Raw genomic sequence first — 25,741 nt, 5'->3', positions numbered from 1 at the left:
GTGGCATTGTTTGCAAGAAGGAATGTTGGCCAATATGCAGTTAGCAGTCCCTGTTCCACGTCAAAGCGTGCTGTAGTAGGATCCTTACCATCCACTGGAACAGGCAAGCAGATCACAGAAATCACAGAAACCCCACAGTGCAGATAGAGGCCATTTCGGCCCATCGAGCCTGCACCGACACATATCCCACCCGATCCCCGTAACCCCTACACCAACACATATCCCACCCTATCCCCGTAACCCCACGTATTTAATCCCCCTAACACTAAGGGTCAATTTATCATAGCCAATCAACCTAACCCGCACATCTTTGGACTGTGGGAGGAAAGCCCTTGGTTTAAATCTCCTTTTGAAAGGGTGGCGCCTCCAACAATGTCACGCTCCCTCTGTGCTGCACTGGAGTGTCCGCCTAGACTATGCGCTTGAGCCCTTTTATACTGGGCAACCTTCTTAATTTCTCCATGCTCTCCCAGTTGGCCTTCCAGGGCCATGCTACGTATAATCTCCAACTCATTCAAATTGCTGCCACTCATATCTTATCCTGTACAAAGTCCCACACACCCATTCCCTTTGGCCTTGTCAACCTCCACTGACTTTCACACTGTTCCATGGTGCACAGCAGGGAGCTCTCCCAGTGTCCTAGCCCTACAACTGATGCCACCAAAAATAGATTAACTGGTAGTTCATCCAGTTGCCATTTGTGGGATCTTGCTGTGTGTAAATTGGCTGCCATTTTGTCCTACTTAACAGTCACTCCACTTCTGAAAGCCTTCCACTCCAAATGGGTCAAAGACCTTTTTTTATAGTTTATTATTTTATTGGGTACCTGGAGATGGGCTTTCTTCAATTGGGTGGAGAAAGGACTTCCATTGGTCAGATTGCCTTGTCCCAAGTACATTTTCTGTCACATGGTCCCAGAATGACTGAAATCACTGAAACCCATGGGCTGGTACACTGCATTTCAAAGCTGCATGGAGAATGCAAACTTCAAGGAACAAATAAGAGAAAATATAATCACTGTAACAAATGAAAGATGTGCAAGTTGATTGGTGTTTTGTCTTTGCAGATGAGGGGACATACTTGTTTAGTGCTGGTCTTTATTACTGTCACCGTCCCGGTGTATGTTTTGGGATATTCTAGTGGACTAGTTAGTAGTGCCTGTGTTGACATGGTGGCCAGACATAAGTTCAATGAACAAACATCAACTGCACCGTATCAGATTACTGCAAATAGCAGCACCTTTAACCCAGGGGATACAATCAAAGGTACCATATTAGTGAATCTATTAAAACTTCTACTGAAACTCCACAGCACGTCTGATAAGAATACAGATACTGTACCGTAAAGCAACATTTTTGTTTCATATAAATTATACAAAACTTACCTTTTTTGTCTTTTGGAGCACAATTAATCTGAGTGCTATTCCGTGACTGAACAGAGTGACAATTCGTCTACCATTATAAGGGATGGGTTGCAACATTCCACTCGATATGGTGCCTCATTTGATGGGAGCACGGATTGGGGGAATGTGTGGGGAAACCACCTTTGGCACTCCGGCTGTGGCCGCAGATGTTGGCCCTTCAGCCAATAACTCATCGTGTAGAGATAAAACTTTACAAAGGGACCAACCAAAGAGCAGTACACAGCCCAGAGGAATCCTCTACTGCCAGAACGCTGCCTTTGTTTCAAAAAAGCAAAAAAGCAGATCCTAGCCCAAAGTGACAAAAGTTGCATCAATTCAGGTTTTTAGATGAATGAACTTAAGCCAGATTTGTGGTTCTGTTTCATCCCAACCTGTGATGCTCAGTAAGTGTGGACTGTTGTCTCCTTGATTGAGATTGTACAATGAAATCTGTAAATTATGGACGCCTTAGGGAATGGCATTAGCCGTCTTTTTTTTGCAGATGTCCTTATTTTCAAAATGATCATTGTATGTACTGTTTTTATAAAAAAAAAAAAAAAAAAAAAAAAAATTCCAGCAGAATGGAGAGTTCTTTACCCAACATCCATAGTGGTAAATAACCCGCTCTATCCCTGGGATAGGGCCGTGCAAGCATTCAATCCCAGAGAGAGAGAGAGAGAGAGAGAGAGAGCGGTTCCTCTGCCATTATGCAGCTGGGTCAAGAACTCCTCATTCCACAAAAGGTGTTTCACAAAACCTGCTGCTGCTTCGCACTGACCTCACGAGAATTTGGGGGCAGAAAGTGTGCAAACTGCAATGGGAAACGTCAGTGATTCCAACTGTTAAAGTTCCAGATACAGCAGCTTCGCAATAGGCTGTGTCCCGTGTTTTAAGTTGTAAAAGGGCTGGATGCTTTGAAAGCTGTCCGTAGTTTGTAAATTTTGCAAGTGTGCGTGGTTTCAGAGTGCTTGTATATTTTAACATGCAAGTTATTTGGGTCTTTCAATAAGTGCCTTTTTTTTTGCAGGTGTCTGATACAGGTTTCATTGTACATATCTTTTCAGGAGAAAGCTAGTAACTATCCTAAATGTTTGAGGCATATTATTTAAAATGAAAACATTTTTTCTTAAATCTGCATAATTTGTTTAAGTGACGCTGAAAAGCAATTCGGGAGAAAAGTTCAAAGGGTTTTTGCTGGAAGCTCGAGCCGCTGGATCCTCCCCATCCATGATACCACTTGGCACCTTCAGTACAAGTTCAGAAGCTCAGCTCCTCAATTGCGATGTTGGTGGGACTACCTATCAGGTAAGCTGTTCAAAATGATCACTACCTATTGGGATGGTGGCAACATTCTGGACTGTGTTTACCAGTAGTGAATAACAGTCCGATTGTATTTCTAATACAATACTGTGCACAGGAACGTGTATTGCCCAGGTAAAGCATAACTTCACGCTTTGAGTTATAAGGCTATAAGTTACTGTCGGTGATAAGAGCAGACATTGGCCCAGAAATTTGGGTCGAGGGCATCCCGCGGGTGCAAGCCCCTGACCTGCACTTACCTAGCGCGCCAGCCGTTGCGCTGTGGGCCCCCGTGGAATTCCAATCCTGGGCCTCCTCCAACTGCTGGCGCGCAGTGCTTGCGTATCCCAGGGGCGCAGTTAGTTCAATGCGTCCCCTGGGATCACCTGGGCCATGGGGAGCCAATCAGAGCAGGGAATGCTTCATTCATAAGTTTGACAGGAAGGGCTGTCAAACTTATAAATACTATAAGCCCCAAAACATCGCTAAATCTTCAAATAAATTTTAAAAAACATCACATTTTTAAAATAAACTATAAATGACATGAAATAACTATTAAACAATAATTTACATTTTTGAAAAATAATTTTATTTTCTAATGGGGCTAAAAATAAACGTACCTTTAAAATATTTAAAAATAATAAACCTGTGGGGAAAAAATGTTTTAATTTTAATTAATTCACCACTTACCTTGTAAAAAGCAGGCCTTGCGACTGCTTTTTATATGTGTAACTTCTGGAGACTTACCCTCCCGGGAAAACCTGGGGGAAAAAAAACGTAAGTTCGATGCGCACGCGCAGCCTCTCCTGCGCACGCGTTCGACCTTTCAACCCCTTCTTTCAGGGGAACGGAAGTGCCGGTTTCCCGTGCATGCAGGAAACCGGCACTTCCATTGGGCTTACGGGTGAGTACCCTGTGCGTACTCACCCGTGGAGACCCAAATTTCTGGGCCATTATGTTTAACAAGTTCTTGTGATGTACCTCCAATGCCTCTGTTAAAACAGTGGACAGAGGAATGTTAAATGAAGGTTTAATGCATTCACCTGCTGTTATTGCAATCTGTAATTTCTGGGCTAAAATCTGTGTTTGGTGGTGCAGCACTTTGGTACCCATGAACTGTTGCTCAGCTGGTTAGGACATAGGCTCTTCCTACAGGATTTCCCCACTCCAGCAGTTTCTGATCTTGGCCCATGCCATCACAAGGAAGTGCTGAACAGCAATTGGGTGCTCCTCCCCAACACGAGGAAGAGAGAATCCAAAGCCAAGTACTCTGACTAGCTCTTGGCCCCTCTCAATGGCTGGCACAAGAAGAGCACTGAAAGAGGCCTGAGCTGACCGCACTCAAATTGGAAAATGGGCCGATCGTGTTTGTAGGATGCCCCTTTGCTGTTTTAGCACCTGCATTAAAATAATGGACAGAGGAATTTAATACAAATTAAATAAGAGGCGAGTGTGTCCTTTTACTACATGTTTTCAATTTTGGCAAAATTACTGGAATGGATTTTTTTTTTAATTGAGATTCATTTTAAAAATGCAATTTTGAATGCTGCAGTAATTAATGATTTTTTAATCACCTAAAGGCATAAGTGATGACTGAAGATCTTGGCTTATATCTTTTGTCTTTTGGTTGGCATTAATGGGTTCATGCATTAATCCTTTCTCCACAGAACTCTGCTGTAAGTCATACCTCAGGAAATTTAAAAACCGAGATTGTTGTCACTTGGACTGCACCGGATACAGACAACATTGAATTCAGGTATTTATATATATCACAAGGACAGCAGTTTCTCCCACCCCTGAATTTTTCCTGTTCTTCCCTGAATTAATGTCCTGCTGGTCTCTGTCGCCAGATGACAGACTCGTATATGAGGATTTGAGGAAGAGCCTGGATCACAATCGGACCACATCGATGTAGCATTCAGCCAGCCAATTTTTGCACTAGGGTTGCCAACTCTGGTTTGATGTATTCCTGGAGATTTGATCACGTGGCATTCCATAATGTGATACTGCTCAAGTGATGCTTAATCACATATGTTATTGCATTTACCTTAGTTGAGTGTCTCCGTATCGCCAAGCCCCAAATAAAATGACACTAATACAAAAAGAAAATACTGCAGATGCTGGAATTCTGAAATAAAAACAGAAAATGCTGGAGATACTCAGCAGGTCAGGCAGCATCTGTGAAGAGAGAAACAGAGTTAACGTTTCAGGTCGATGACCTTTTGTCAGAACTGGTAAAAAGCAGGAAATGGAACAGATTTTTAAGCAAGTGTAGGGGCTGGGAAATGGGGGAGGGGATGAAAGAACAAAAGGGAAGGTCTGTGATAGGATGGAAGGCAGGAGAGGTTACGAGACATCGAGAGATATTCAAGGCAAAAGGAGATGGTAATGGGACAGGTTAAGAAACAAAAGATGGCTCTAGATGAAGTGTAAATTGCGCTGGCAGAATGAAAGACAGCTACCATGTGGGAGAGAAAAAAAAAAAGGGGTGGAAAAAAATATATGATGAGGGCCGAGGTTATGATCTGAAATTGTTGAACTCTATGCTGAGTCCAGAAGGCTGTAAAGTGCCTAATTGAAAGATGAGGTGCTGTTCCTCGAGCTTACGCTGAGCTTCCATGGAACAATGCAAGAGGCCGAGGACGGTGAGGTCTGAGTGGGAATGGAGCGGAGAATTAAAGTGACAGGCGACCGGAAGCTCGGGGTCACCCTTACGGACTGAACGGAGGTGTTCCGCAAAGTGGTCACCCAATCTGCGTTTGGTCTCCCCAATGTAGAGGAGACCGCATCGTGAGCAGCGAATACAGTATACTAGATTGCAAGAAGTACAAGTAAATCGCTGTTTCACCTGGAAGGGGTGTTTGGGGCCCTGGACAGTGGGAAAGGGGGAGGTATAAGGGCATGTGTTTCATCTCCTGCGCTTGCACGGGAAGCTGCCAGGCGAAGGGGAAGGGGTGTTGGGGGTGATGAGGAGTGGACCAGGGTGTCGCAGAGTGAGTGATCCCCTTTGGAATGCTGAAAGGGGAGGTGAGGGGAAGATGTGTTTGGTGGTGGGATCATGCTGGAGGTGGCGGAAATGGCGGAGGATGATCCATTGAATGTGGAGGCTGGTGGGGTGAAAGGTGAGGACAAGGGGAACCCTATCGTGGTTCCAGGAGGGAGGGGCAAGGGTGAGGGAAGAAGTGTGGGAGATAGAACAGACACGGTCGAGGGCCATGTCAACCACAGTAGAGGGGAATCCTCGGTTGAAGAAAAAGGAAGACATGTCGGAAGCACTGGTATGGAAAGTGGCATCGTCAGAGCAGATGCGGCGGAGATGGAGAATGGAATAGAGTCCTTACAGGAGGTGGGGTGGGAGGAAGTGTAGTCCAGGTAGCTGAGAGTCAATAACCTATCCCCAGAGATGGAGACGGAGAAGTCAAGGAAGGGAAGGGAAGAGTCGGAGATGGACCAGGTGAGGGAAGGGTGGAAATTGGAAGCAAAGTGAATGAAATTTTCTAGTTCAAGGCGAGAGCAGGAAATGGCACCGATAGTCATCAATGTACCGGAAAAAGAGGTGAGGGAGGGGTCCTGAGTAGGACTGGAACAAAGAATGTTCCACATATCCCACGAAAAGGCAGGCATAGCTAGGACCCATGCAGGTTCCCATAGTAACACCTTTGATTTGGAGGAAGTGAGTGGAGTCAAAGGAGAAGTTGTTCAATGTGAGAACAAGTTCAGCCAGGCGGAGGAGGGTGGTGGTGGATGGGGACTGGTTGGGCCTCTGTTCAAGGAAGAAGCGGAGCGCCCTCAGGCCATCCTGGTGGGAGATGGAAGTGTAGAGGGATTGTATGTCCATGGTGAAAAAGAGGCAGTTAGGGCCTAGGAACTGGAAACTGTTAAAGTGGCGGAGGGCATCGGAAGAGTTGCGGATGTAGGTGGGAAGAGACTGGACAAGGAGAAAAAGAGTCGAAATAGGAGAAGATAAGTTCCATGGGACAAGAACAGGCTGAAACGATGGGTCTACCAGGGCAGTCCTGTTTGTGGATCTTACGAAGAAGGTAGAAGCGGGGTTGGGGAACTGAGGTTGAAGGCCGTGGGGGGGGAAGATCTCCAGAGGAGATGAGGTCAGTGACAATCTTGGAAATGGTGGCTTGATGTTGGTAGTGCGATCATGGTCCAGGTAGGAGGAGGTGTCGGAGAGTTGATGTTCAGCTTCCGCTCGGTAGAGGTCGGTTTGCCAAACAACAACAGCACCACCCTTATCAGCAGGTTTAATGACAATGTTGGGGTTGGGTCTGAGAGAATGAAGTGCTGCAAGTTCGGAGGGAGGTAGGTCGGAGTGAGTGAGAGGAGCAGAGAAATGGAGAAGGCTGCTGTCACGCTGGCAGTTTGCAATGAAAAGATCTAGAGAGGTTAAGAGGCCAGAGGGAGGGGTCCAGGTAGAACGAGAATTCTGAAAGCAGGAGAAAAGGTCAGCTGTGCGGGGGGAAGACTCCTGGCCAAAGAAGTGGGCACGGAGACAAAGGTGGCAGAAAAGGAGCTCCGCATCATGCCGAGCTCAAAATTCATTGAATTGGGGGTGTAAGGGGATGAAGCTCAGGCCTTTGCTAAAGACTGAATGTTCGGGATCAGAGAGGGGAAGGTCAGAGCGGCAGGTTTCTCTCTTCACAGATGCTGCCTGACCTGCTGAGTATCTCCAGCATTTTCTGTTTTTATTCCAAATAAAATGACTTTGTTTTCTAGTGATATGAATAATGGATAAGTAATGTTTAAATAATAACTACTTCTGTGATGTTTCTATAATATCGACCGCAATGAGATACACCAAGTAAATACCACTGATTCAACAAAGCCATAATTGACATAAGTAACTACTAACTAAAGTTTTCATACAATTTTATGACTTTACAACACACAGCAAGGTTTAAAAATCAGAAATAAAACCAAACCTAATTCAATAAACTGAATCCCATAATAAAAGACAATATACAACTGTGCGCATCACAGGCTGTCATGATCTCTCTCTCTCTCTCTCTCTCTCTCTCTCTCTCCCTCTCTCCTTTTTCTCTCTCTCTCTCTTTCTTTCTTTTTCTCTCTCTCTCTCTCTCTCTCTCTCTCTCTCTCTCTTCTTTTTTTCTCTCTCTCTCTCTCCCTCCATTGTTTGTTCGCTTGCGCTCCCATTTGAATTTCTCTTCCTCCCCAGGCCTTAATGCGCTATCCTCACAAGCAGTAATGAAGTGGTGTGTTTCCAAATAGCTGGGGGTCCAGCAGACCATTCAAAATAAGAACATAAGAAATAGGAGCAGGAGTAGGCCAATCGGCCCCTCGAGCCTGCTCCACCATTCAATAAGATCATGGCTGATCTGATCCTAACCTCAAATCTTCTATCACACTGCATCCACCCGAACCCATGTGATCTCCCGGGAGAGGCGAAAAACCAGATAAAGACCCAATGGCCAATTTGGGAGAGAAAAATCTGGGAAATTCCTCTCCGACCCATCTAGGCGATCGAAATTCTTCCAGGAGATCACTCTGTCCCTATATTTTCTACAGTACTTCCCTGCTGTAAAGGCGATCTCCACCCCAGCCAGGAACAGGAATAAAACCATCTCCTGAAATCTAACACAGAATTAGAACACAGTAGGAGCAGAACCAGGCTACACGGCCCCTGGGCCCACTCCACTACCCACAGGGCCATGACCATTCCGAACCTAGACTCATGTCCAATTTCCTGCCAGCTCCCCGTAACCCTTAATTCCCTTTACTTCTAGGAAACTATCTATTTCTGTTTTAAATTTATTTAATGATGTAGCTTCCATAGCTTTCTGGGGCAGCAAATTCCACAAACCTACCACCCTCTGAGTGAAGAAGTTTCTCCTCATCTCAGTTTTGAAAGAGCAGCCCCTTATTCTAAGATTATACCCCCTAGTTCTAGTTTCACCCTTCATTGGGAACATCCTCACCGCATCCACCCGATCAAGCCCCTTCACAATCTTATATGTTTCAATAAGATCGCCTCTCACTCTTCTGAACTCCAATGAGTAGAGTCCCAATCTACTCAACCTCTCCTCATATGTCCATCCCCTCATCCCCGGGATTAACCGAGTGAACCTTCTTTGTACTGACTCGAGAGCAAGTATGTCTTGAGTATGGACACCAAAACTGTATGCAGTATTCCAGGTGCGGTCTCACCAATACCTTGTACAACTGCAGCAATACCTCCCTGTTTTTATATTCTATCCCCCTAACAATAAAAGCCAACATTCCATTGGCCTTCTTGATCACTTGCTGCACCTGCATACTAACTTTTTGAGTTTCGTGCACCAGGACCCCCAGATCCCTTTGTACTTCAGTACTTTCCAGTTTCTTGCCATTAAGATAATAACTTGCTCTATGATTTTTCCTGCCAAAGTGCATAACCTCACACTTTCCAGTATTGTATTCCATCTGCCAAATCTCTGCCCACTTACTTAGCCTGTCTATGTCCCTTTGCAGGTTTTTTATGTCCTCCTCACTCACTACTTTCCGTCCCATCTTTGTATCATCTGCAAACTTTGATATGTTACACTCGGTCCCCTCCTCCAAATCGTTAATATAGATTGTAAAGAGTTGGGGACCCAGCACTGACCCCTGCGGAACACCACTAGTTACTGGTTGCCAATCTGAGAACGAACCATTTATCCCAACTCTCTGCTTCCTGTTAGAGAGCCAATCCTCCACCCACGCCAGAATATTACCCCCAATCCCGTGATTTTTTTATCTTGAGCAATAATCTTTTGTGTGGCACCTTGTCAAATGCCTTTTGGAAGTCTAAATACACTACGTCCACTGGTTCCCCTTTATCCACCCTGTATGTTACATCCTCAAAAAACTCAAGCAAATTTGTCAAACATGACTTCCCCTTCATGAAACCATGCTGAGTTTGTCCTATTAAATTATGTTTATCCAAATGTCCCGTTACTGTCTCCTTAATAATGGACTCTAACATTTTACCAACCACAGATGTTAGGCTAACAGGTCTATAGTTTCCAGCCTTCTGCCTACTACCCTTTTTAAATAAGGGTGTTACATTAGCAGTTTTCCAATCTGCTGGGACCTTTGCTGAGTCCAGTGAGTTTTGGAAAATTATTACCAATGCATCCACAATCCCTATCGCTACTTCCCTCAAGACCCTAGGATGCAAGCCATCAGGCCCAGGGGATTTATCCGCCTTGAGTCCCATTATTTTACCAAGTACCACTTCCTTAGTGATTTTAATCGTATTTAGTTCCTCCCCCCCCCCCCCCCCCCCCCCCCCTAGAGCCCCCTGTTTGTCCAGTGTTGGGATATTCTTAGTGTCCTCCACTGTAAAGACTGATACAAAATAATTGTTCAGTGTTTTTGCCATCTCCATGTTTCCCACCATTAATTTCCCGGTCTCATCCTCTAAGGGACCAACATTTACTTTAGCTACCCTTTTTCTTTTTATATAACTATAGAAACTTTTGCTGTCTTTATATTTTTTGCTAATTTACTTTCATAATCTATCTTCCTTTTCTTAATCAATCTTTTAGTTATTTTTTGCTGTCTTTTAAAGACTTCCCAATCTTCCATCCTCCCACTAGATTTGGCTACCTTTATATGCCCTTGGTTTTTAGTCGGATACTATCCTTAATTACTTTACTTAGCCACGGATGGCTATCTTTTCTTTTACACCCTTTTTTCCTCAGTGGAATATATTTTTTTTGGATGTTGTAAAATAACTCCTTAAATGTACACCACTGATCATGTACTGTCTTACCCTTTAATCTATTTTCCCAGTCTACTCTAATCAATTCCGCTCTCATACCTTCATAGTCTCCTTTATTCAAGCTCAGCACGCTTGTTTGAGATCCAACCTTCTCACCCTCTAATTGAATATGGAATTCAACCATGTTATGGTCACTCATTCCAAGGGGATCCTTTACTAGGACATTTTTAATTAATCCTGTCTCATTACACAGGACCAAATCTAAGGTTGCTTGCCCCCTGGTCGGTTCAGTTACATACTGCTCAAGAAACCCATCCCTAATACACTCAATGAACTCATCCTCAAGGCTGCTCTGCCCAATTTGATTTGTCCAGTTAATATGATAATTAAAATCCCCCATAATTATAGCTGTTCCCTTATTACAAGCCTCAACTATTTCCTGATTTAATACTCCGTCCAACAGAGTTGCAACTGTTCGGAGGCCTATAGACTACACCCACTAGTGTTTTTTTCCCCTTATTATTCCTTATCTCCACCCAAACTGTTTCACTATCCTGCTCCTTTGACCCAATATCATTTCTCTGTATTATAGTGATTCCTTCCTTTATTAACATAGCCACCCCACCTCCTCTCCCTTCCTGCCTGTCCTTCTTGATTGTTAAATAACCTGGTATGTTTAATTCCCAGTCATGGTCACCCTGCAGCCATGTTTCTGTAATGGCCACAAGATCATACCCATATGTCGTTATTTGTGCCGTTAACTCATTCATTTTGTTACGAATGCTACGTGCATTCAGATAAAGAACTTTCAAATATGTTTTGTAACACTTAGTTCCAGTTTTTTCCCTTTTTAGTACTTTACTTTTTACTTCATACCTTCTGTCCCTTCCTGACACGTTCTGTTTTTTAATTCCCCCACTGCTACCTAAGTCTATGACCTTCCCTGTTGTCATTTCTATTATTTGCTCTCTAGAAACCCCCCCCCACTAATTAGTTTAAAGCCCTCTCTACAGCCCTAGTTATATGATTCGCCAGGACTCTAGTCCCAGCACTGGCCAAGTGGAGTCTGTCCCAACGGAACAGCTCCCTCCTGTCCCAGTACTGGTGCCAGTGTCCCAAGAAGCAAAACCCATTTCTCCCACACCAGTCTTTGAGCCACGCATTTAGCTCTTTAATTTTATTTATCCTAGCCAAATTCACTCGTGGCTCAGGTAATAACCCAGAGATTATTACCCTTGAAGTTCTGTTTTTTAATTTGACCCCTAGCTGCTCATACTCCTTTAACAGAACCTTCTTCCTTGTCCTATCTACGTCGTTTGTACCAACATGGACCACGACAACTGGATCCTCCCCCTCCAAGTTTCTTTCCAGCCCAAAAGAGATGTCCTTAACCCTGGCACCGGGCAGGCAACACAGCCTTCGGGACTCCCGCTCTTGACTGCAGAGAACCCTATCTATCCCCCTAATGATACTATCCCCTACCACGACAACATTTCTTTTTACTCCCGCCACTTGAATGGCCCCCTGTACCACGGTGCTGTGGCCAGGTTGCTCATCCTCCCTGCAGTCCCTGCTCCCGCCCTCACAGGGAGTAAGAACCTCGATCCTGCTGGACAAGAGCAAGGGCTGCGTCTCCTTCAACACTACATCCTGGATCCCTGTACCTTCCTCACTCGTAGTCACACCGTCCTGTCCCTGACCACGGACTACATCTGCAGTAATTAACTTCATAGGTGTGACCATCTCCTGAAACATGGAGTCCAGGAACTTCTCCCCCTCCCTGATGTGTCGCAGTGTCTGAAGCTCGGTCTCAAGCTCCATAACATGGAACTTGAGTTCCTCTAGCAGCAAACACTTGTCGCAGATGTAATCACCGTGAGCCTCAATGGGGTCCACTGGCTCCCACATCTCGCAACAGTAACACATCACCTCCATTCTATATAATTAATTAAATTTCTTATTAGTTATGAAGACCCTGCCCGGATATAGATGATAATATCACACCACTATTCAATAGGACTTACCAACTTAAAGGTATAAAAGAGAAGAGAAGGAAGAAAGCCAACCAACCAGCTGATCACCAACTTCCTCCTTGAATACTGTCTGTGGGGCCTGTTTGGTTGACTCGTCTCGCTGCTCCACCTCCGCAGTGCTGTCTAAGCCTGGGAGTGGGGGGAAAAACAGAGCAAAAAACACACCCTCACCTCCCACTTGCCCGAACTCTCCCACTTACCAAAACTCCAGCAGCACTCCATGCACAAAGCAGTCCGTGCACAGCACTAGCCCCTCCCCTTTTATACCCGGATTCTACTTCCGGTTTAAACTGCCCAATAGTTTAATATACCCTTAAAAAATTTAACTTACTTCAAATAATTGCCGCCTTAACACACTAAAATTCACAAAATACACTTCAATGATTTTTCTCCCACTTACCAAAACTCCAGCAGCACTCAATGCACAAAGCACTCTTACCGTGCAAGCGAGCTTTTTGTATTGAAAAGCAGCTTATAGGGAAGATTGGTACCGCGTGTGTGCGTACAGGAACTGTTTCGCCCCAGTCGCCAGCAGTAGTATTTGGGAGACCCATCACCCATTCCGATATACTCCCGCCCAAGTTGGGAGGGTTGGAAACACTATTGTACACGGTCTGAAGGCTGATCTGTCTGCAGTATAGTGTACTAGGCTGGGTAATCTAGCCTCTGAAATTAAAAATGGCAACTCAACAGGAGCCCAGCCATAGTCCTTTTAAATAAATAAATAAATGAAATAAACGAAATAAACTAAATAAATAAATAAAAATAATTGGCTGTTATTTTTAAAAAGGTAACTCCAATGATAAGACCATTTATGAAGTCTAATGCTGGAGTATTCCTTTAAATTGGCAGCTTATAACTTTGTATCTGTTTAAAAAGTTATATCAATTTAATTATACTTGGCATCTTTCTTTTTTAGAGCTACTGTTGTGAAGACAATGCAAATGTTTTGGACTCTGGTCAAATCTGAGACCATCCAAAGATCTGTCACCAGTGTGTTTCCTACCACACCACATCAGAGCACCAAATCTGTGACCATCCAAAGTTCTGTCACCAGTGTGTCTCCTACCACACATCAGAGGACCAGTGTAACCTCAAACTCTGATTCAAATGTGAATTCAGTAAGTCAAGATCATTTCATACACTTGAACTGTAATTTATTGTTCTCAGTGATCACCGCTGAAATGGCTTAACAATTCTAATAAACATGCAGCAATGAAAGAACAAGACGATTTGAACTATCAGACCCGATTCATAAAAGGAAGGTATTTGGCCTGTGTGTCTGCTGGTGTTGGTTCCTTGACTGTAATCCTATTTCCCTGCCCTTTCTACATATGCTTTTACATACTTGCTTTTCAAATCCAAATCCCTTCTAAATGATGGCCTCTGTCTCAACAGCCATATATGCTAATAATGCTTTGTGTGGAAAAAAAAAATGTCTTCAAGCTTCTCCTTTTGTTCTGATGATAATCCTGAGTATCCAACAACCCGTTCCTCCTGCCCCGTTAATGATTTTGCAAACCAATGAGAAAAATCTATCAATTTGTACCCTCTCAAAACCTTCAATGATTTGAAAACCTGTATTAGATCTCCTCCTCCAACCTTCTTTGTTCTAGTTGGCGGGGGACATGGTCTTTTTTCGTAACTCTAACCTTTTCATTCAAATCCTCAAATCTTCACTATTCCCTTTTCATAGATCTTGTACCATTCCTATAAGAGGGTGTCCAAAATTGCACATGATACTCCAAACATGGTCTGAACAAAGTCTTGCACAAATTCAACATCACTTCCTTTCCTTTGTATTCAGTGGCCCTGTATATTGGCACCAGAGTGTGTATTAATGAGTTGAAGGTGGGCAGAACTCGCAGCAAACAATCTCTTTTACAGCAAAGAGAGTCTATTTAAATAGCGCACTACAGCAAACAGTCTACAGAGTCTATTTAAAAAGAGTCTTTATAAACTACAGCAAACCGAACTCATAACCAAAACTACAGCAACTCCTCCCGATTTAAAATCAGGGTGATTTCTCCAGCAAAATGCAGTGAGTGGAGGATAGTTGCATACAAATTTGTATATAATCAATCCCACTCGCTTACACAGGCGTGATTGTCGGGTGAATTGCCCAATCATTTCCATTCTAGCCGGGAATAATGGTGTCACTATCTGCAGCCTATAAACACACAATCTTCGTTGCCTTTTTATAGTCATTTCTACCTGAATTCCAACATTTTTAAATTTTGTGTTTCTATAGGCCTAAATTTCTCTGTTCTTCCACTCCTATATTACGAATATTGTCATTTAGCAAATGTACTACTTCAGATTTCTCTACATTGGAACTTCATCTGCTACCTATCTTCCCACTTTGTGAACCTGTTTTTGTCCAGCAATCTTCCTCAGAATTACCATGCTCTCTAATTTTGATGATATCATAAACTTCAATATTCCCTCTCTTGTGCCTATGACACAAAAATAAGAGGTCACCGAATAGATCCCTGGGGCGCACATGTATATGAATAAACAATTGAAAATTGCTTCACTGTGAACAACTATTATAAAACCAGGGAACAGAGATTGAAGTATGAAGCATATTGTAAGCACCTTGTCATTTACCACCACCTTCTGTTCAGACCCAGTTCTCTAGTGATGGATGTGGGACCACAAAATTTTGCTTCAGAAACCCTGCACAGTGCAATCCAGCCAGGGATCCGAACTGTTTCTTTATGTCATCCGTCCCAGTGAGTAACCAAGGTCTGCGATTTGAAATGAGTGGAAAGGCGAATGGCTACATCTCGCTTGGCTTTTCAGATGACAAAATAATGGTAAGGAAACTTGGAAGAAGATATATATAATGTGTAAGATGCAAGTTTAGGCAGTAGTCCACGTTGCTTGAAATGAATGCTCTATTGCTGGTGGTTAGAGCTGGATCTCGTTGCAACAGTTAGTTGGTACTGAAGTACCTGGCATGGATGGCTCCAAATGGCAAAGGTTGATCTGTGTGACTTGCAATGAAGACACCTGCTGATAGCACCATACCTGATGGTCAACCGAGTGGCCTTCTGCTAAAAGTCAAGTGGCAGAATAGCAGGTCGTCTTGTAGAGGGAAAAATACCAGTGAAAGCACAAGTAATCTCCAACAAAGTTGGATATTTTTTCCTTGCCTTTTCAGCTAACTTTGGGGGGGTGAGGGGAACAAAGTTTCTTAACATTGAAAGTATTCTGCAAATTAATTTTTAACATCTACAAAATATTATATACTGGTTTCAGAAAGAATTGAGCTATTCACTTAAGTGTTAAACTGTTTCAAATTCCCAATGATACAAATACATTTAACAGAAAGATAATGTGTTTGAATTTTTTAAAATTCAATTCATGGGATGTGGGTGTCGCTGGCAAGGCCAGCATTTATTGCCCATCCCTAGTTGCCCTTGAGAAGGTGGTGGTGAGCTGCCGCCTTGAACCACTGCAGTCCATGTGGTGAAGGTACTCCCAGAGCGCTGTTAGACAGGAAGTTCCAGGATTTTGACCCAGCGACGATGAAGGAACGGCGATATATTTCCAAGTCCGGATGGTGTGTGACTTGGAGGGGAACTTGCAGGTGGTGGTGTTCCCACGTGCCTGCTGCCCTTGTCCTTCTAGGTGGTAGAGGTCACTGGTTTGGGAGGTGCTGCCAAAGAAGCCTTGGCGAGTTGCTGCAGCGCATTTTGTAGATGGTACACACTGAACCCACAGTGTGCCAGTTGTGGAGGGCGTGAATGTTTAAGGTAGTGGATGGGGTGCCAATCCAGTTTGAATGACTTAAGTTGCCATACCTGACACATTTCGTAGAGTTTTTTGTGTGAGGTATCCTGCTGATGACCATGATTCCATTTTATACCTAGGGCAATGATGATATCTACATTTGTGGTATGGACACCTCTGGAAAAATAAAAGTTCAACGTGCATATTCCACAGGAAAAACGAGACCTCGCAATGAGCAGCTGGTAACAATCTTCAACTTGTACACAAATAGACCGTCTGAACAGCATCAATGTGGTCTATATAAAAAAAAATAGAGCCTTTGAATAGGTTTAGCTGTTGTGTTTTTTCCTCCAGGTTAAAAGTCTGTGAGTTTGAGCCCCATCCCAGGGATTGGGCTCATATTCTAAACTTGCACTCTAGTGCACTACTGAAACCTGGATTAATCTATAACATGCAGTGCAAATGCTAATAAACAGCCCATAAATTCAGTCCGTAAGCGTGACCTCTAACTTCTGGTCGCCTGTCACTTTTTAATTCTCCGCTCCACTTCCACTCTGACCTCTTGGTCCTCGGCCTCTTGCGCTGTTCCAACGAAGCTCAACGTCTGCTCGAGGTCTTTCGATTAGGCACTTTACAGCCTTCTGGACTTGACATCGAGTTCAACAATTTCAGACTATAACCTCGGCCCCTATTTTTTCACATGGCAGCTGTTGATGATTCTGCCATCCCCACTTATACCTCTTCTAGTCCCATCTTTTGTTTCTTTACTTGTCCCATTACCATTTTTAAAAATTCATTGATGGGATGTGGGCGTCGCTGGCTGGCTAGGCCTGCATTTAGTGCCCATCCCTAATTGCCCTTGAGAAGATGGTGCTGAGTTGCCTTCTTGAACCGCTGCAGTCCATATGGTGTAGGTACACCCACAATGCTGTTAGGAAGGGAGTTCCAGGATTTTGGCCCAGCGACAGTAAAGGAACGGCGATACAGGTCCATGTCAGGATGGCTTGGAGGGGAACTTGTAGGTGGTGATGTTCCCATGCATCTGCTGCCCTTGTCCTTCTAAGTGGTAGAGGTCACGGGTTTGGAAGGTGCTGTAGAAGAAGCCTTGGCGAGTTGCTGCAGTGCATCTTGTAGATGGTACACACTGCAGCGACAGTGCGCCGGTGGTGGAGGGAGTGCCAATCAAGCGGGCTGCTTTATCCTGAATGGTGTCGAGCTTCTTGAGTGTTGTCAGAGCTGCAATCATCCAGGCAAGTGGAGAGTATTCCATCACACTCCTTAATTGTGCCTTGTAGATGGTGGAAAGGCTTTGGGGAGTCAGGAGGTGAGGCACTCGCCGCAGAATTCCCAACCTCTGACCTGCTCTTGTAGCCACAGTATTTATGTGGCTTTGTACATCATACCTTTTTGTCATTTAATCTCCTGCCTTCCACCCTTCCCCTTTTTGTTCTTTCCTCCCCTCCCTTCTTTCCCTGCCCCTGCTCTTGCTTAAAATCTGTTACATCTCTAACTTTGTCCAGTTCTGATGAAAGGTCATAGACCTGAAACGTGGACTCTGTTTCTCTCTCCACAGATGCTTCCTGACTGCTGAGTATTTCCAGAATTTTCTGTTTTTATTCTATAAATTCATTGTGTGCTTTTGTATTCAGTGTCCTCTATTGCGGTCTGTTATTTCATAGTTGTAGCAGGTTCTATGGGCTTTTTGATTCTCCATCTTCAAAAGCCTCCCTGAAACATGATGTTTGTTCAGTCTCCTGTAAGATACCAATGATTATTCATACACAGGGTGAAGTAGACGCTGTAACTGTTGCTAATAAAAATGGAGTCATTCAGTGTTCATTCGTCACAAGAAACACAATTTCGATAGCACAAAGAGCTGCCAACAACATGTACTACTTATTCTTTGCGTATGGGCCTGCTGCCGGTGGTAAGTACTGCAATGAGATCAGAAACTATTCTGTTCATGTCATTTGAGCTCAGTGCAGCATCCAAATACATTGTGTTCTGTATAAGGATGAGATAAGAAACTGATTTAATGTGGAAAACCGCTCCCATCACATCTCCCTTAAAAGTACTCCTCAGCTTCTTGTCATGCACAGCTTTAGTTATAATGTAGTTTTGAGCTTTTCCTCGGTGGTAGAATGAAGCTATTAATATCTCAGCTAATACTCTACCCACTGCAGGAAACTTTAGTTTATCCGGAGGTTGTATGCCCGGAAACCTCGATCTAACGGCAGAAATCAGCAGCCGTTTTGTTAGGTTTTTTTTCTTCCCTTAGCATTTTTTTAAACAGTCAGGCTGCGGAAAGCATCTCTGTAGCTTAGCAACAGCTTCAGAGATGCTTCCAAGGTACGGGCCGAGTGTTTACAAGCTGTTGCTAAGCAACAGTGTTTGTTGTCAGATATGGAGATGAAAACCTCCGTATCCTTCAACATTAGCGCTGGTCTATCCGGAAGTTTTGATCTAACGGCACCAGCTCGGTCCCGTTGGTGCCGGATATCGCGAAGTTTCCTGTATATACATTTGTTGTTGTGTAAGTGTGGAAAACCCATTTTAAATACTTTAAACATATTATTTGTCCATTGGTATTTATGATCTAGTATTAATCTGCATGGCATGTATACAATAGCAAAATACTATGCATGGTTCTAGTGTGTTGTGGCGAGTTGACTGGTCTCTGCTTTTTGTGATTTTTTTTTACTGAAGGATGTTCAGCTTGGTGAGGAGGGCAGAGTGTGGGCTAGTGAATGATATTTTACATAACATAAGAAATAGGAGCAGGAATAGGCCACTTGGCCCCTTGAGCCTGCTCTGCCATTCAATAAGATCATGGCTGATCTTGGGCTCAAAGTCACTTCCCAGCCCGCTCCCCATAACCCTTCACTCCCTTATCTTGCAAAAATTTGTCTATCTCCACTTTAAATGTATTTAATGACCCATCCTCCACAGCTCTCTGGGGCAGAGAATTCCACAGGTTCACCACTCTCTGGGTGAAGAAATTCCTCCTCATTTCAGTCCTAAATGGCTTAGTTCGGTCTGGTCGGTCTGTCTGGACTTAACTCAAAAGTTATAAAGCGTGCCTACACATGTTATATCAAAAGAAAGCTTATGATTAGGGGAGTGTCATAGGCATATTTACTTTTTGGTCAGACAAAAATTGTTCTGACAGTATACAAAAAACGTTCAAAAGTCCGCTCATTAGCGGTTGGCCAATCATACGGGGGAATCCGCTCATTAGCATTGAGTGACATGAAGGTTGACCAATCCTACGGGAGGAGCGCGCTGCATGACGGGGGGCGTTTCATGGCGTGTGTGGGCGGGGCCTAATCTTTCAAACAGCCGTTAGTGCGGGAGCATGAAAAACCACAGACAACCACGCGGCGATAAACTGATAAAACTGCGACCATACAACAGCCAGAAAAACATCGACCGAAATAAATCCAGTAGTGGAGCAGTGTCGGAGGCCCACAGCGGGAGCTCATCAGGGCTCACTCGGGCCGGGCCTGAGGTGATACGCTGCGCGCGGGGGCTCCGGTTCACCGGAGCGGCAGGGGTCCATCCGGCCGGGCCTGAGGCGCTCCTTCCCCCCCCCCAGTCTCTCTTTCTCCCCCCCCCCCAGTCTCTCTTTACCCCCCCCCAGTCTCTCTCCCCACCCCCCCTGTCTTTCTCCCCACCCACCCACCCCCAGTCTCTCCTCTTCCCCCCCCCCCCCCCCCGTCTCTCTCTCTCTTTTTTCTTTTTTCCTTTTTTCTCTTTCTCTTTCTTTTTCCCCCCTTTCCAACCACATGCCCTCAAAAGCCTCGGCACCGCCGGGCACTCCAGCTAGTACAACATATAACAAGCATAGCATGGCTCAGTTGGTAGCACCCTCGCCTTTAAGTCAGGAAGTTGTGGGTTCAATTCCCACTCCAGAGACTTGAGCACAATCTAGGCTGACACTCCAGTGCAGTGCAGCGGGGGTGCTGCACTGTCTGAGGTGCCATCTTTCAGACGAGACATTAAACTGAGGCCCCGTCTGTGCTCTCAGGTGAATGTAAAAGATCCCATTCCATTATTTTGAAGAAGAGCAGGGGAGTTATCTGCAGTGTCCTGGGCCAATATTTATCCCTCAACCAACATCACTAAAACAGGTTATCTGGTCATTATCACATTGCTGGTTGCGACATCTCCTGCAATGCCCATCGTTAGAGGAACCCTGCACTGTTGCAGATCTTGCCGAATTCAACAACAAGGTGCAAAAATGTGTCCAGTTCTGGCTGGGCTATGTATAGACTGTCTGTGGACATGATAAGAAGACGAATTTAAAAAGCGCTTCATTGGCTGTAAAGCACTTTGGCATGTCCTGAGGTTATGAAAGGCGCTATATAAATGCGCAAATCTTTCCTTTCCCTTTCGCCTTTCTTTCTTTAAACTCAAACATCCCAAGGTGCCCCATAGTTAGAAATGAATGCTGAACAGTAGTAGTGGAGTTGTAAAAGGTTAGGTGTGAAGGAAATTTTCATGCTTGGAAAATGTAAATTTTGAAAAGTCTTTTAAAGGCCGAGAGAACAATAACGAGGCAAAGAGACAGAGTTTGAGAGTAGGGCCTAAACGGAGAGAGGAGGTGCACAGAAAGCTATGATGAAAGAGCACAAGTTGAAGGTGGGTCCTGAGGTTAGGTGTAGCAAGACCATGGAGGGATTTGTAAATGCAAACAAGGATTTTGAATTCAACGTGTTGAGGGACCGGGACATAATGACGGTCGGAGAGGACTAGGGTAATGGGCAGGCAGGAACATAGTGCAGAACTGGATCTGAGCAGCAGAGCTTTGGACCAGTTGGAGATGGTGTAGAATGGAGTGTGGGAAGCCAGTGAAGTGGGTGCTGGAGAAAGTCGAGTCCGGAGACAAAGATAAGGTTCAGTAGCTGGAGTATAAGGTAAAGGCTGGCAATGCTACACGGGTGGAAGTAAGCAGTCTTGGTGATGGATAGAATATAGTTGAAGCTCCGCTCCAGGTCAAATGAGATACTGAAGTTGTGTACTTTCTGAGAAAGCACTTGGGGAAGACCATGGAGTCAGGAGCAAGGCTATGAAGATTTTTGGTGGGTGCCGATCTGGAAGAATTTAGTCTTGACAATAGTCAATTGGAGAAAGTTGTGGCTCATCCATAGCTTGATGTTGGGCAAGTTACTTGACAACACCCATGATGGCAGTATTGGAGAAGTAGAGTTCATTGTTATCATCATTCATGTGGAAACTTGCCCCGTGCCAATAGATGATGAGGATGAGGAGCCCAAGGATGGAAACTTTTGAGCACTTTTGAGGTGACTAAGAAGGGGCAGGAGGTCAAACCATTGCTAGAGATGTCCTGTTTATGTTAGAATAGAAAGGAGTGGAACCAAGTAAAGGTGACACGAGGAGGTGGGCTGGGGAAGATGGAATGGTCGACCATGTCAAATGACAGCGAAATAATATGCCATGATTGCAATTGCAAAGGATGTTGTTGGTAAATAATACACTGTATGGGGCTCTCTTTATAAAAAAAAAAAACAACAAAAAAAAACAAGAATGGTCTCTTCCTACCATGCATTTAAACCTATTGCATATATTTCAGGACAAATAAGGATGCATGAAGAAGCCCCATTCATCTCGACACAGAAAGTAGATGTTTCAGTTGCACAGTCAGCAGACGGGAGCAACAGCAGATCCATTCTCATCAAGACTCATGGTAAGGAAGGTGGAAGCAGGTTGCTAACTGTTATTTCTACAACTAAGTAAATTCAGTTATCAATGTTGAATCAAAAATTAGCTTCTATTTACTGCAAATCATAGCTACTACTAAAAGTATTTCATACACCAGATTCTTTTCAACATGACACATATATTTTACAACTTAGCTCTGTGGCACGGATTGAAATTGTATCTGCTTGTGCTTATTGAGCTGTCATATGGCACCTTTACTGAAAGGCAAGTGTGACACTGTAGACCTTACCAAGTTTGGCATATTACCTGTAATGTACAACCCCACTTTGCCCAGGCAGCAAGCAATAATGATTCTCTTTTGGTGACTGGTGATGGCAATTTTTCGATTGAGGAAACCAAGGCCAAAGCCCATCATACAGGATACCACCCCAGTTGTAAAGAGTCAAGGAGATGAGATAAATCGTGAAGCAGGGAATAGGTGATTTCAAGCTTGGGTTTCAAAAGTCTGAAGAGTATAGGATGATGGAAAAACTGAGATTTGCAAAAAAAAGGAAAGATTCAGGCTTATCCTTCCCACAACGCACTTTTATGTTGTGACCTTTAGATTGACCTTCATGTACAGTACAATCCTCCAAGCTAGATCCAGGATTTTGTATGTTCTAGTGATGTTTGTGGCACAGGGAATGCCTCATAATGGAGTATAAAATATGGAAATAGCCAAGATTCATTTGAGTCACCCAATCAGACTATAATTGTGAGGCTTTTAATGTAGCCCCAATTCAGTGGCTTGTGCTCCCTGTACATATGGCACCCAGCTGGGAGTACAAAATCACAGCATTAGTCCTTATAAGTATTTGTCTCCATCAAGATCCTGGGGAGTGAGCATTAAAACATGGAGCGGAAAGTTGGAGAGAAGTTTGAATTTTATTTACTTCTATCCTGTTGAACCAGTACTTATTCTGCTGATCCTCTGTACCCAAGTTTACAAATTATATCATAAGCATACATCAATGGTCAAGTATTATGTAGCCATTTAGTCAGGCTTCTGCATTACTGAATAATCAGATTTCTATTTTTTCTTGGTAAGGAAGAGAAACAGAGACCAAAAGCACTGAAGCAATTTTACAGCTTCCTAATTTGATCTGACCATGTGCTAAAACAATGGGGAATAAGACTGAAGTGGCACATGAGGCAACCCATTTCTTCCATTGCTGTTTGTCCAGAACCAGATATTCCACAGTTGATATTTATATTTGCAAGTCTATAACCGACTTCTCCTTGTGTCTGGGTCGTTTCCGTAACTAAGGGCATTTTTACATAGACAGGTCATCATTAGCCTGACTCTCAATCCCCTACCAGGAGAACTGGTGGACTACCTTTACTCTAGCTAGCCTACCTTTTGAACTCTGACTTGGGTAATGCTAACAGGAGTTATACTCCCATCAGCATAGCTCTCGGGAGTCATGGGAGGACACAAGCTTTCTCGTACAATTTCTAAGGAAGGACTTTTAGCATAAAAACGTCCCAAGGTGTTTTACAAAAAAAAAGATTAAAATGAACAGATAGTGAGCCAGGATGGGAAAGTTGGGAGAGGTAGCCAAAAAGATTAGTTTGAGACTTTTTTTTACAGATAATGATAGAAATGGAGGGATTTAAGAGTGGCGTCAAGGCACCTGAAGACTTTTTCACCAATGGTGTGGCAAAAGGGAGAGAGGCAGGCACAAAAGGCTAAAATCAGGGGACTGTGCAGGAGGGACACGGGACTGTGCAGGAGGGACACTAGGCTGGAGGAGGTTGCAAAGATATATGAGTGGAGTAAGGCTGTGGAATAATTTAAAGACAAGGGTATGGACTTTAAATTCAATGCACTGAGGAATGGGGAGTCAGTGTGGATGTGGGTCAGTGAGGATGTGACTTATAGGCAAGTGGGACAGCATACAAGCAGCTAGCTTTTGAATAGGTTGAAGTTTATGGAGGATGGGAGACTGGCAAGGAGGGTATTGGCGAAATCTAATCTAGAAATAAGAGGGCAGTAATGTTGTAGAGGTCTTGGTAATAGATGGGAATACAAAAATATATATAAAACCCTACCACTTTTCTATTTTAAAGGTTCACTGATGTTAATAGCCTGGATGACCACTGGAAGCATTGGCATGATAATTGCTAAATTCTTTAAGAAAATTGGAGACTCAAAGAAGATTTTGGGCAAGAATATTTGGTTTCAGGTAAGCTGCAGAAAGTTGATTACTTGTTTTCAGAATTGCCAACTAAACTGGATCATTATTGAGCCCTGGCCATGTTCCAGTTCATTCCCACTCCTTAGAAATACTCTTATCCTCTGATAGAACTCGGGCACGGAGCCATTCATTTGGTCAAGTAATGAGGTAGCTATTCTATTTTACTTGTTATATTTTCTAATTTGCTTATTTTCTCATTTACTTTATTACTAACAATCTTGGCACTTGGAGCCCCTTGAACAGCTTGGATGCAATAGTTTCAGTTGTTTATCTGTAGAGAATGGTTTGTTCTACAGTCAGACTTTTGAAGAGTTGGAATAAACGGGTCTTTTTCCGAGTGGCAGGCAGTGACTAGTGGGGTACCACAGGGATCGGTCCTAGGACCCCAGCTATTCACAATATATATTAATGATCTAGACGAGGGAACTAGATGTAATATCTCCAAGTTTGCAGACGACACAAAGCTGGGTGGGCGTGTGTGCTGTGAGGAGGATATCGAGAAACTCCAGTATGATTTGGACAGGTTGGGTGATATGGCAGATGTAGTATAATGTGGATAAATACAAGGTTATCCACTTTGGTGGCAAAAACAGGAAGGCAGATTATCTGAACGGCAATAGATTGGGGAAAAGGGGAAGTGCAACGAGACCTGGGTGTCCTTGTGCACCAGTCGCTGAAGGTAAGCATGCAGGTGCAGCAGGCGGTTAAGAAGGCAAATGGTATGTTGGCCTTCGTAACGAGAGGGTTCGAGTACAGGAACAAGGATGTCTTGCTGCAATTGTACAGGGCCTTGGTGAGACCGCACCTTGAGTATTGTGTGCAGTTTTGGTCGCCTTATCTGAGGAAGGATGTTCTTGCCATGGAGGGAGTGCAGCGAAGATTCAGCAGACATACCTGGGATGGCAGGAATGACGTTTGAGGAGAGATTGGGTCGATTGGGCTTATACTCGCTGGAGTTTAGAAGAATGAGAGGGGATCTCATTGAAACTTACAAAATTCTAACAGGACTAGACAGACTAGATGCAGGAAAGATGTTCCCGATGGTGGGGGAGTCCAGAACCAGGGGTCCCAGTCTAGAGATAAGGGGTAAGCCATTTAGGACAGAGATGAGGAGGAATTTCTTCACCCAGAGAGTGGTGAACCTGTGGAATTCTCTACCACAGAAGGCAGTTGAGGCCAAGTCATTAAATATATTCAAGAAGGAGTTAGATATATTTTTTTAAGGCTAAAGGGATCGAGGGATATGGGGAGAGTTCATCCACCTTATGCAAGGAGTCTTGCAAATAAGGTGGATGAACTGAAGGTGTTGATAAACACATGGGAGTATGATATTGTTGCTATCACGGAGACATGGTTGAGGGAGGGGCAAGACTGGCAGCTCAATATTCCGGGGTACAGAATCTTCAGGCGAGACAGAGGGGGAGGTAAGAGGAGGGGGTGTCGCAATATTAATTAAGGAGTCAATTACTGCAGTAAGGAGGGATGCTATATTAGCAGGTTCCTCTAATGAGGCCATATGGGTGGAGCTTAAAAACAAAAAGGGGGCAAGCACTTTGCTGGGAGTGTACTATAGGCCTCCAAACAGTCAGGGGGAGATAGAGGAACAGATATGTAGGCAAATCTCAGAGAAATGTGCAAA

General features: G+C 44.0%; 1 protein-coding gene across 2 annotated transcripts in view; it reads left to right on the top strand.

Moving 5' to 3' along the window:
* LOC147122282 (ferric reductase 1) overlaps nt 1-25,741 on the top strand; it is a 48,999-nt gene that overhangs the window by 1,018 nt on the left and 22,240 nt on the right. Inside the window, exons 2-10 of one of the 2 annotated variants that reach the window (XM_085983246.1) lie at nt 1,067-1,265; nt 2,553-2,707; nt 4,369-4,457; nt 13,365-13,566; nt 15,073-15,264; nt 16,324-16,425; nt 17,969-18,110; nt 21,777-21,890; nt 23,975-24,090. In XM_085983246.1, the coding sequence (XP_085839372.1) occupies nt 1,067-1,265; nt 2,553-2,707; nt 4,369-4,457; nt 13,365-13,566; nt 15,073-15,264; nt 16,324-16,425; nt 17,969-18,110; nt 21,777-21,890; nt 23,975-24,090 (1,311 nt within the window). The remainder of the gene's footprint in view (nt 1-1,066; nt 1,266-2,552; nt 2,708-4,368; nt 4,458-13,364; nt 13,567-15,072; nt 15,265-16,323; nt 16,426-17,968; nt 18,111-21,776; nt 21,891-23,974; nt 24,091-25,741) is intronic. The other variant, XM_085983247.1, reaches the window with a different exon arrangement.

This window comes from Somniosus microcephalus, chromosome 3, assembly GCF_052327205.1.
Source record: "Somniosus microcephalus isolate GS21.2 chromosome 3, FLI_Smic_1.0, whole genome shotgun sequence".
Taxonomy (NCBI): domain Eukaryota; kingdom Metazoa; phylum Chordata; class Chondrichthyes; order Squaliformes; family Somniosidae; genus Somniosus; species Somniosus microcephalus.
The sequence above is the reverse complement of the archived record's forward strand: the minus strand, read 5'-3'. Positions and strand labels throughout refer to the sequence as shown.